This window comes from Ruditapes philippinarum, unplaced genomic scaffold (assembly GCF_026571515.1).
Source record: "Ruditapes philippinarum isolate M1 unplaced genomic scaffold, ASM2657151v2 ctg2215_1_1_1_1, whole genome shotgun sequence".
Lineage (NCBI taxonomy): Eukaryota > Metazoa > Mollusca > Bivalvia > Venerida > Veneridae > Ruditapes > Ruditapes philippinarum.
In genome coordinates, this window is record NW_026862127.1 from 225,537 (window position 1) to 237,804 (window position 12,268).

Genomic DNA, 12,268 nt, shown 5'->3' on the forward strand with positions numbered 1-12,268 from the left:
GTTCATAAGATAAACAGTTGGTCATGACCATGTCCATGCTTATATTAGTTCATTAGACAGTAAGTTGTTCATGATACAGTCTATGCTTGCTTTAGTACATAAGACAGTAAGTTGGTCATGATAATGTCTATGCTTACTATAGTTCATAAAGCAGTAAGTATAATAATGTCTATGTTTACTTAAGTTCATAAGACAGTAAGTAAGTCATGATAATGTCTATGCTTACTTGAGTTCATAAGACAGTTAGTTGGTCATGATTATGTTTATATTTATTTCAGTTCTAAGACAGTAAGTTGATAATGCCCGTGTTCCTACTTATTTAAGCTCATAAAACAGTTACACACGAAAATTGGCGAACTTGACCAAATTATTACGAAAGTGTAAGGAATCGAATTACTTTAATTACATAAAAAATCCGGATGTTTTGATGTGACCATATTACATTCATATCGTCATACATTACAGAAATTTATATAGATATATGTTTATAATGATGAAAGTATGCACCAGCTTGCTTTCATGTTTAGTGTTGATATCTTAAATAACGGATTTACATGATGTACACTATATCAACATGTATGCAAAATGTCCCTAAGGCAATTACTTTTTAATGCATATCTTATGCAAATCTTGTACAGTTTAACTGCTTTAATAGTTGTTCATGAGATAACAAAATCAACAAGAAATATGCCTTCACCAAACTATTCTGTAATTTAGTCATTATCATATATTTCCTAGTGAACCAAAGGTCAAAAAAGTTAATGAACGCTGCTTTTATTATGTTTTTGTTTATGAAATTAGCGTTAATACATCGTATGTATATAATATCTAGAACACTGGATACAATTAAGTGAATAAACTTTGTTACCGGTATTTTAGTTTGATGTAAGCAAAGGCATACAACGGTCAATTGTTTGAGAAATTGAGTTCCACGCCCCAAATGTCTGTATTTTGATGTTGAAAGCCAGTAATACAATTATGGACAGTTCAAATTAAATACTGGCCGAAAGACGCGGACTAGTGTAAACAACTAACAACTATCGTTCAATAAAGTAAAAGTTAACAAAGTTATCTTCTCATTCTATAAAAAAATCAAATCGATAGTGTTCGTAATTTTTACTAGATGGGGCGGCGGCCAAATAGTTAAAGTCGTTGACTTCAAACAAACTGCTTCCCAACTCTGTGGGTTCGAATCACGCAAGGGACTTAGAATTGTTTCGTGTGAGGAAGCTGTTCAGCTAGCTTACTGACCATCAGTAGTTCTGCGGTTCGCGCTCATGCCTGAAAGAGCGCACGAGGGAATACTTGAGGTCTCCCTCCACCAGTAACGCTTGAAAGTCGCAATATGACCTCTACTGTGTTGTTTAGCGACCGTAAACAACCAACAAACTGTAATGTAAAATGTATTTAGTTAAAACACTTGCCGACGAAGTTTTTTCCTTTCTTTTTCAGGTGGACAAATTTTATTTTTTTCTGGGTGGGGGTTTAGCAAATGCGTTTGGTTTATTTTTCGAGGAATGTGTATGTTCCTGCTTCGTATTTCGTCTTATTAGAGAGACAGGCTGTCTCTTATTTTGGCTATAGGTCTGCGTTGGTTAACTGTAGTTTATCGTGTCTTGCTGTGATAGATAATCCCGTGCTAGTACCTGCACTTTTGGAATGTTACAAGGTATGTATATTATTGCAAAACGTGATCTTTTTAGAAAAAGTTATTGTCTACTCGAAGTTTATGTAACTTGGCACAGCGAACATTTCCACTGCGCTGCTAGCTGGACCTGTAATTTTAACCAGCCACATAGGAGCTTGTTGACTTTTGCCAATCGTGAGTAAAGATCAAGGACAAACGTCCGTGACTGACAACCTAAAGACTTGTAGCCAAAGCAAAAACGCATTTGGGATATCCTAGTACCTTCCTAAAGCTTGCGTCCATGCGATGGGAAGATGACCTTACTAATTTTGTGACGTACGTCAAACGTAGTACGGAACATCTGCTATTTACATCAAAAGTTGCCTATAGACCTGTATGATAACTTAAAGGTTTAAAAGCAACATACAGTGACACACACCTACAGAATTCTGTTTCGTGAATAAACGGACCAATTCCCATTAATTGAAATTGAAGGAACATTTGAATGAAGTTTCTATTTTTTTCTTTTCTGCCACGGGTTATTTAGCATTCCGCTGGTTATTTGGTCAGTTTTTATCAACAGTATTTATGGCCAATGTTTACCTGTCGGATATCTTGCGCGACCTACAAGGGTTCCTGCACGGAGTTTACTGGGGTCTCGGGTCCGGCACAGGTCACATGATCGGTGGAATTTCTGTTGAAACACTTGGTGCACGTGTAACATTCTGGATATTTGCCGGGGCATCATTTTTCAATTTGCTTTTATTCATTATTGTACAGAAGGTAAGAACAAATTCCTTAAATACGAGTATTGTAAAGATTGTTAGAACTAAACGAGCTCACTGGATACCATCACTATTATATATAAAAGCGAATCTAAAATCATTCGGGGGGGGGGGGTCGAACCGACAACGGTCAGTTATGTTGAAATATTTTATTAACTTTATTTGACTTCTCTTCATACTTGGATGTTTTGGATTACAGCACAGGTGAACGCAAGTAACATGAAACCGTGCTGTACATGTTCTCCATGCCAAGTAACTAAGTAGCAATGAACATTTCCTTGTTTAACACTGGCGACGATGCTTATATTCAAGTAATTACCTGTCATACTTATGTTAACGATTAATGGCAAATTCAACTTAAATGCCATATTGCGAACTGAATACTGTTACAGTATATTTTAGTTGTCATCATCCTTGTGTTCATGTAAATAGTTGTTAAATATTGTCCACACGTTATACAATTATTCACAGAAGCGTCCAGTAAGGCCTTATTTAACATGCCCTTATAAAGTCGCCAACCTACTGCATAGTCTAACTATACTGCTCTATTTCTTAAAAAAATGCAAATGCAATCAAACAAAGCTACATCAATTAACATATCATGGTTTCATAGTCTTTTTCATGAAGTTTTAAGTCATATATGTTAGAAATAATAATAATAATAATAATAATAATAATAATAATGATTATAAAAATAATAATAGGTATTGATAATGTTATGAAATATCAATTAAAATCATAACCCATTCATTTAATAATCAGTATAGATAAATAAAGTGAAATATTATAAAATAGTTCCAAGTAGTTAGTTAGTTGGTTTTTTTTGGTTGGTTGGTTGGTTAGTTAGTTAGTTGGTTGGTTGGTTTGTTAGTTAGTTGGTTTGTTGGTTTGTTGGTTTGTTCGTTCTTTAATATTGTAAGGGACTGTGAATATTTATCAACTAAATTACCTATAGGACCTTGTAATGCATATATCAGTTTAAAACAAAATATGTTTTATGACAATTTGAACATCAAACTAGCATAATTTATTGACAAGTGAGGTAATACTGTTCAGTCAATGCTTCAAACTTACCTGCCAGGATTCCCGAACTTTACTTGTCAGGATTCCTGAACTTGCCTCAGCTATTCATATTTGCTGCTTTTATTTACTTAGATAATTTCCTGATAAATGAAGGTATTTGTACCATAATATAGGACATTCTGAGGCTCTAGGACTATATGAGGCACTATAAGAAGGTTTACACTTTAAGAAATGATTTATATACTTACTTTGTTTATCCTGGCATCAAAATGGCCGATAAGAGTTGTCTACCTTGATTCAAAACTTAAAATGACCTTATTTTCATAAACATATACAAATACTTACCATTTTACATGTAAGAACAAAGAATGTAATCTTTATTTACCTATGACTTAAGTTAATTTCCAAATATTTAGCTGGCATTGCTGTATTTCATAATAATGTTGATGACCAGTATGACCTCTAAGTTTGTCAGGAGGGAAAATTCAAATTCCTGGCACTTGGAATCTTTTTAATATCAATAGTTCATTTTCTAAGCTATAACCATGATTGTTTTTTGTACAGATATTAAGTGCATCAAGTTAGGCATGTAAATCAAATGTTTATTGCATATTTTGTTATTTGTTAACTTTGTTAATTTACATTTTCTAAATTATTCCTGTCAATATGGCTGCCATTTTAAGAAATTCCTGTCTTTCCTGCCAGACTGCCAGGCCAAATGGAATGTTATGATTGGCCAATTGTGACAGTCCTGGTCATTTCAGAGTCTATATAAGTAGCTATGACAGGCTGTTTTGGGTTTGCATTTTGGCTTTAAATCCTGACAGTCGTGAAAACTAGTGACAAGAGCATTTTGTGGCACATTCTATTGTTAAACAGAGTTGAATAAAGAAATTGTGGAATTAACTTTTTATCAATAAAAGTTGTTATTTGAACAGTTTTTGACTTAGCTTACAATTGGTGTCAGAATTAGAGGATTAAAAGAACTGTTTACATTTTTCCTGGAATTGACCTTGAACTTGAAGACTTATATAAAATACCAAAAAGGACTTGCAACTACCCAAAAGTTAATCACCATTAAGAAATTACAAAAGAAAGAATATAATAATAATGTCAGACTCTGGAAGTGAAATTGTTCTTACAAATACAGAAGAAAATAATATTAGGTCTTCCTCATGTGATGAAGAAAATCGAAATATACAATTAACAGGCCAAATGAGTGACTATGACTCAGAAGCAGGGGGTGACAGAAATAATAGTAGAAGCCCATCACAAGCTCAAAGGCAGAGACATCTTGAAATGCCTAATAATAGAAGTTATTCATTCTCTCCTATACATCATAGAAATGAGAACAATTCAATAACTATGAAGCCAGACCTTTACACAGGTGAAAATGATTAGGAGATATTTCACACTCAGTTTGATGTACTAGTATGTGCAAAGTTAGGGAACTGGAATCAACGCACAAAGGCTCTAGTTTTGGCAGGCTCTCTTAGAGGGAAGGCACTTGAATTTTATAGCCACCTACCCACTGAAATGAAGGAACACTATCATACACTTATATCAAGGCTTGAACAGAGGTTTGGTGGTATAAATCAAAGGTCAAAATGGTTGTCACTATTAGAGGCACGGGTTAGAATCCCAGGTGAAAGTGCATCTCAGTTTGCTGATGCTATCCAGCAGATGATAAGGAAAGCATATCCTGATCTTGACCCTTGCGCCCAGGAGCTGATGACACTTCACACAATTTACAGAGGCTTAGGTAAAGACCTGAAGTACAAATGTACTGTGGAAAACTGCAAATCAGTTGGGCATGCAGTTGGGATAATCGAAACATTTGAGGGTATCTTTGGTTCTGGTCATAAAGAAATAAATCAGTAATGTCCTAAAGTAGAAAACTTTCCCAACTTGGATAAGAAAGCTTAAAACACAAGTGGGAAGTGAAAACATAATTTTATGGACTACTAAAATTGTTAAACTTTATTATTGGTTATATTTTGAAGTTAACTGTTGATTTGTTATAAGTTTATGACTGTTAAATAAAAGCACCAGAAGCTCCAGAAAGACATTAATATTAAAGAATAGTGATTAATTATGTTTTGATACAATGGTTCAATAGGAATAATACAAAGTAGAGCATCAGAAAGACATGAACAGTAATTCATTCAGCTTAAATACAAAAACAATGGTAATTAAAACTAATTATACATAAACTATGGTTCTATGAAATTGAAACAGGGTAAAGTAAAGCAAAGATTTGAATTAGCTGTAATACATAATTACTGTATACATGTACAATGGTTCAATGGGATTGATACTGAAATGACAAGATTAATGTGAAATTTTGGAAGTGAATCACAGAGCTCTCTGTGGTGTTGTTGAAATTCATAGTTGGAAATGGCCTGATCAACCATGTTTCACTATGTGAATTATGGTTATTTGCGAACCTTTTTGCAATTATACATTGCATCGCTTTAACCATTGGAATTCAAAACCATTGACAGGCAATGGTTAGGAGTGAATTCCTGGTTAGTGGTTTCAGTATCTATCTCTTAGGTCTTTTGGAACTGTACTCGGAAACGATAATTAGTATTATCAGCGGAAATGGTTATCTCATTTTGCTGTAATGCTGTGAACAATACACTTTATCAAACATAATAATAAGGATACCTTTGGAATCAAGTAAAACTTTTAAGAAATTAAAACTAACAATGAGTGAATGCTTATATGAATTACTAGACAAATTTGTGACAGTCATTGGAGAAATAATGCAGATAAATCTTGATAAGGAGATATTCAGTTACCCACATCTGAGGAAGATTTATAAACAACTTCTATTTATCCGAACAAAACTGTAAGAATGAAAAGACTTTTTCTAAACTTTAAAGCCTGCAAGAATTCATTTAATAAGGAAATGATGCTGACATTGTATCCATGCTATTGACAACAAAGATGTTTCTACTAGTGGTGTCCTAACGTAAAAAAAATGTGACAGAGAGAATCAACCATACAGAAGAAAAAAATTAGAAAACCAGACAGAAAACATTTAAAAAGTATTTTTTTTTTTAAGAGGGGGAGAGTGTAAGGGACTGTGAATATTTATCAACTAAATTACCTATAGGACCTTGTAATGCATATATCAGTTTAAAACAAAATATGTTTTATGACAATTTGAACATCAAACTAGCATAATTTATTGACAAGTGAGGTAATACTGTTCAGTCAATGCTTCAAACTTACCTGCCAGGATTCCCGAACTTTACTTGTCAGGATTCCTGAACTTGCCTCAGCTATTCATATTTGCTGCTTTTATTTGCTTAGATAATTTCCTGATAAATGAAGGTATTTGTACCATAATATAGGACATTCTGAGGCTCTAGGACTATATGAGGCACTATAAGAAGGTTTACACTTTAAGAAATGATTTATATACTTACTTTGTTTATCCTGGCATCAAAATGGCCGATAAGAGTTGTCTACCTTGATTCAAAACTTAAAATGACCTTATTTTCATAAACATATACAAATACTTACCATTTTACATGTAAGAACAAAGAATGTAATCTTTATTTACCTAAGACTTAAGTTAATTTCCAAATATTTAGCTGGCATTGCTGTATTTCATAATAATGTTGATGACCAGTATGACCTCTAAGTTTGTCAGGAGGGAAAATTCAAATTCCTGGCACTTGGAATCTTTTTATATCAATAGTTCATTTTCTAAGCTATAACCATGATTGTTTTTTGTACAGATATTAAGTGCATCAAGTTAGGCATGTAATCCAAATGTTTATTGCATATTTTGTTATTTGTTAACTTTGTTAATTTACATTTTCTAAATTATTCCTGTCAATATGGCTGCCATTTTAAGAAATTCCTGTCTTTCCTGCCAGACTGCCAGGCCAAATGGAATGTTATGATTGGCCAATTGTGACAGTCCTGGTCATTTCAGAGTCTATATAAGTAGCTATGACAGGCTGTTTTGGGTTTGCATTTTGGCTTTAAATCCTGACAGTCGTGAAAACTAGTGACAAGAGCATTTTGTGGCACATTCTATTGTTAAACAGAGTTGAATAAAGAAATTGTGGAATTAACTTTTTATCAATAAAAGTTGTTATTTGAACAGTTTTTGACTTAGCTTACAATATTCCTATACTATTTTAAAGGCCCTTTCCGAGGTATTGTCATGACCCACTCGACGGTGTCGGCATTAACGATGGTTAATCTTTTTTGTTAAGTTTTCGTTAATGGTCATTAACTTCACTGCTAATAAAGCTTTAACATTGAAACTTCATATATGGAGCTGCTGTACTGTCATATCAATTTTGAGGTCAGAAGGTCAAAGGTCGTCACTGTGACTTTTGATAGATAGAATGTTACGGTATATTTTCTTCGAAACTTTCAAAGTAATTCACTTGGTTTACTTGTGCATTATCATCATGGGATGTAATAACACATGGGCAGATAATCCTTACGTAATATTTTGCAAAGTTATGCCTCTTTTTTGAGTTAGTTTTTTGCCCTGGTTAACCTTTTTTACTTCTCAAAAACTATCAAAGATATTCACTTTAAACTTTGAATACTTGTTTGCTATAAAATTTGGAATGTATTTCTGTAGTGCAGATGGCTCTGAAGAACATTTCTGCTAAATTATCTCCCTTTACTGTTTTCATCTTTTTTTAAAAAATTATCAGAGATATCCAACTCAAACTAAATCAAGGGAAAACAAATACCAAATAGTTTATCAGAATTATGCCCCCTTTTGTGCTTTTCTTTTTATCATACATGAGAAAAGTATAGCACACTGCTCCCCGAACCAGCTCTTGTTACTTAATAGTATCTAAATTCACAAATAAATACATGAACATTTACAAAACTAGAATTCTCAAACACATTTGAAAATATATTCACACAAGAACCCAATAAGTTATTAGCGTGCCAACTTTTTGTTACGCACAAAATCCGTCTACGTCTCTGTTCATATAAGATACAAGTAAGCGATGAACCAAATATCATAAATATATTTTACTGGGTTCAAATAAAGATGAGTGAACACGAAATTGTCTGTATGTTTTAATGTGTTTACATTTAAATTCATGTCACATTTAAAAGCAAGACGTGTTATTTGTACTTTGTTTACTTCTATATAAAAAAGTAGCAAAATATTTTCTGTATTATTTATTATGTCATTCAATTTCATTTTTTATTTGGTATGATTAAGTTCATACAAATCTACACAGTAGAAGACAAATATATTAAGGCACATATATATCATTATCAAAAAGTTTATTTCTAGTGTCGTTTTAATAATTCAGTATTCAATAATATGACACACAAACAATAAAATATCAAACTAGTGATTAGCTAGTTGTTTAGGCGTCAGTCTGTTAGCCAAGTGGCCATAGGTTCGAGTCCTACTCACCTCACCACCATGATTCCCCATATAGGACCATATTGGTTAGTTTTAAGAATCTGTTGCATAGCCCGAGCTTAAAATGTGCTAGTATGCTTAAAGTAAACCTTTAAAAGTCGATGTTTATCTTAAATACAATTCTTAATGTCAATGTTTATCTTATATACAATACTTATAGTCAATGTTTATCTTCTATACAATACTTATAGTCAATGTTTATCTTATATACAATACTTATAGTCAATGTTTATCTTATATACAATACTTAATGCCAATGTTTATCTTATATACAATTCTTAATGTCAATGTTTATCTTCTATACAATACTTATAGTCAATGTTTATCTTCTATACAATACTTATAGTCAATGTTTATCTTCTATACAATACTTAAAGTCAATGTTTATCTTATATTCAATACTTAATGCCAATGTTTATCTTATATACAATACTTATAGTCAATGTTTATCTTATATACAATACTTATAGTCAATGTTTATCTTATATACAATACTTAATGTCAATGTTTATCTTATATACAATACTTTAAGTCAATGTTTATCTTATATACAATATTTTAAGTCAATGTTTATCTTATAAAAAATACTTTAAGTCAATGTTTATCTTATATACAATACTGAATGTCAATGTTTATCTTATATACAATATTTTAAGTCAATGTTTATCTTATATACAATACTTAAAGTCAATGTTTATCTTATATACAATACTTAAAGTCAATGTTTATCTTATATACAATACTTAATGTCAATGTTTATCTTTTATACAATACTTTAATGCCAATGTTTATCTTATATACAATACTTAATGTCAATGTTTATCTTATATACAATACTTAATGCCAATGTTTATCTTATATACAATACTTAATGTCAATGTTTATCTGATATACAATATTTAAAGTCAATGTTTATCTTTTATGCAATACTTAATGTCAATGTTTATCTTATATTCAATACTTAAAGTCAATGTTTATCTTATATACAATACTTAAAGTCAATGTTTATCTTTTATACAATACTTAATGTCAATGTTTATCTTATATTCAATACTAAATGTCAATGTTTATCTTATATTCAATACTTAAAGCCAATGTTTATCTTATATACAATACTTTACAACTATTTAAAAGTGTGTGTGCACATTTTTTACCTTGAATGTAAATGAAAATATAATTGCGTGTCATTTATTTCTCGTTTTCTTTATTATATTTTCAGTGCACCACAAAACCGGATGTGTTTGGCAACTACGAAGAGCTCGACGAAAATAAAGCATAACCACAAATGTAAAATGAAATTGTTTGACCATATTTTGCAACATTTATTGATGATAGCCTTCAAAATATAATATACGATGTTTCATTTCGGGTCTATGCTGATAACGAAAAGTTTGCCTCATCACGCGCTCACACATGCACACGCGCACACACACACGCAAGCAAGCACGCGCGCACGCACGCGCGTGCGCGCGCGCACACACACACACACACACACATGTACATTTTATTTTCATGAAATGAATGCAATAAAGATTGCTACTCCACACTCTTGAAATGATGTAATTGCTCAGCGTATGTTGGGGTCTAGTGAAATCGCATTATTTATTTCTTTATATTGTTATGTTTTTAAATATTGCTTTAATTATATTCTGCCAAATGTTGTTTCAATAATGTCTAATTATTTTTAAACTCGGGAAGTTTATCTAAAATAAGGTTTTCATATGGCAAGGTGAAAGTGTAAAAGGTCAAAAGCGCACCAAACTAAGACTTTCATACGGCAGGCTGAATAATTATACTTTTAGTCTCATTATTTCGATATGCATCTCACTTTTTTGTAAAGTTTTAAGAATGAAATGTAAGATACATCAAATAGCATTTTGGTGGAATGCACATATTTCTAATTCGAGCTATAAGCTGTTTTCAGATATTTTATGGCTTTTACACCATGAATGGGCTACGGCATTCTTATATTCTATTTTTACATAATTGAGAGATTTTCAAAACTTCTAGGAATTATTCTAAAATATTTGCTAATATGTTTATATATTTCGGCATTAACTGAATGGTGAATAATTCATTTCATTTGGGAAGGAATTAAGCTCCTCTCAAATCATAAATTGAAAGTTATTATTAAAATATAATGTTTTCGTTATTGTTTTTACTTTTTAGCTCACCTGAGCTAGCTCAGGGTGAGCTTTTAGGATCGTTGAATGTCCGTCGTCTGTCGTCCGTCGTCCGTCCACACTTGTTCGTTAACACTCTAGCGGTCACATTTTTGCCTCAGTCATCATCAAACTTGGTCAGGATGCTTGTCTAGGTGAAAAACTAGGTCACCGGAGCTTAAATAAGAAAAACCTTGTTAACACTCTAGCGATTACATTTTTGCCTCAATCATCATCAAGCTTGGTCAGGATGCTTTTCTAGTTGATAGCTCGGATTTGTTCGAACATGGGTTGTCTCGAATGAAAACTAGGTCACCGGAGCTAAAAATAAAAAAACCTTGTTAACACTCTAGTGGTCACATTTTTGCCTCAATCATCATCAAACATGGTCAGGATGCTTGTCTAGGTAATAGCTCGGATGAGTTCGAACATGGGTCATCTCGGATGAAAAACTAGGTCACAGGAGCTAAAAATAGAATAACCATGTTAACACTCTAGCGGTCCTATATTTGTCTCAATCATCATCAAACTTTGTCAGGATGCTTGTCTAGGTGATAGCTTAGATAAGTTCGAACATGGGTCATCTGGGATGAAAAACAAGGTCAACGAAGCTAAAAATAGAAAAAAACCTTGTTAACACTCTAGCGGTCACATTTTTGCCTCAATAATCATCAAACTTGGTCAGGATGCTTGTCTAGGTGTTAGCTCGGATAAATGTTCGAACGTGGGTCATCTCGAATGAAAAAAACTAGGTCACAGGAGCTAAACATAGAAAAACCTTGTTAACACCTCAGTGGTCACATTTTTTACTCAACTGTTATCAAACTTGGTCAGAATGCTTGTCTAGGTAATTGCTCAAATTAGTTCGAACATGGGTCATCTCAGATGAAAAACTAGATCACCGGAGCTAAAAATAGAAAAATCTTGTTAACACTCTAGTGGCTACTGTTTTAATTCAAATATCCTGTAAATTAGTCTGAAAGTTTGTTTTGATTATTTCTAAGTCAATTTTGAATATGGGTCACTTGGGGTCAAAAACTAGGTCACACTGCCCAAATATGGAAAAACCTTGTTAACATTCTAGTGGTCACATTTTTTACTCAGTCATCATCAAACTTGGTCAGGGTGCTTGTCTAGGTCATTGCTCGGATGAGTTCGAACATTGGTCATCTCGGATGAAAAACTAGGTCACCGAATCTAAAAATAGAAAAATCTTTGTTAACACTCTAGTGGCTACTGT

The 12,268-nt window shown here is 32.6% G+C and overlaps 1 protein-coding gene across 1 annotated transcript in view; it reads left to right on the forward strand.

Annotated features, from left to right (window-relative positions):
• LOC132718033 (major facilitator superfamily domain-containing protein 6-like) overlaps positions 1-11,501 on the forward strand; it is a 30,037-nt gene extending 18,536 nt beyond the window's left edge. The window contains exons 5-6 of the mRNA XM_060701637.1: positions 2,211-2,410; positions 10,086-11,501. Coding sequence (XP_060557620.1) covers positions 2,211-2,410; positions 10,086-10,145 — 260 coding nt within the window. The 3' untranslated portion in view covers positions 10,146-11,501. The remainder of the gene's footprint in view (positions 1-2,210; positions 2,411-10,085) is intronic.
• The last annotated feature ends 767 nt before the right edge of the window (positions 11,502-12,268 follow it).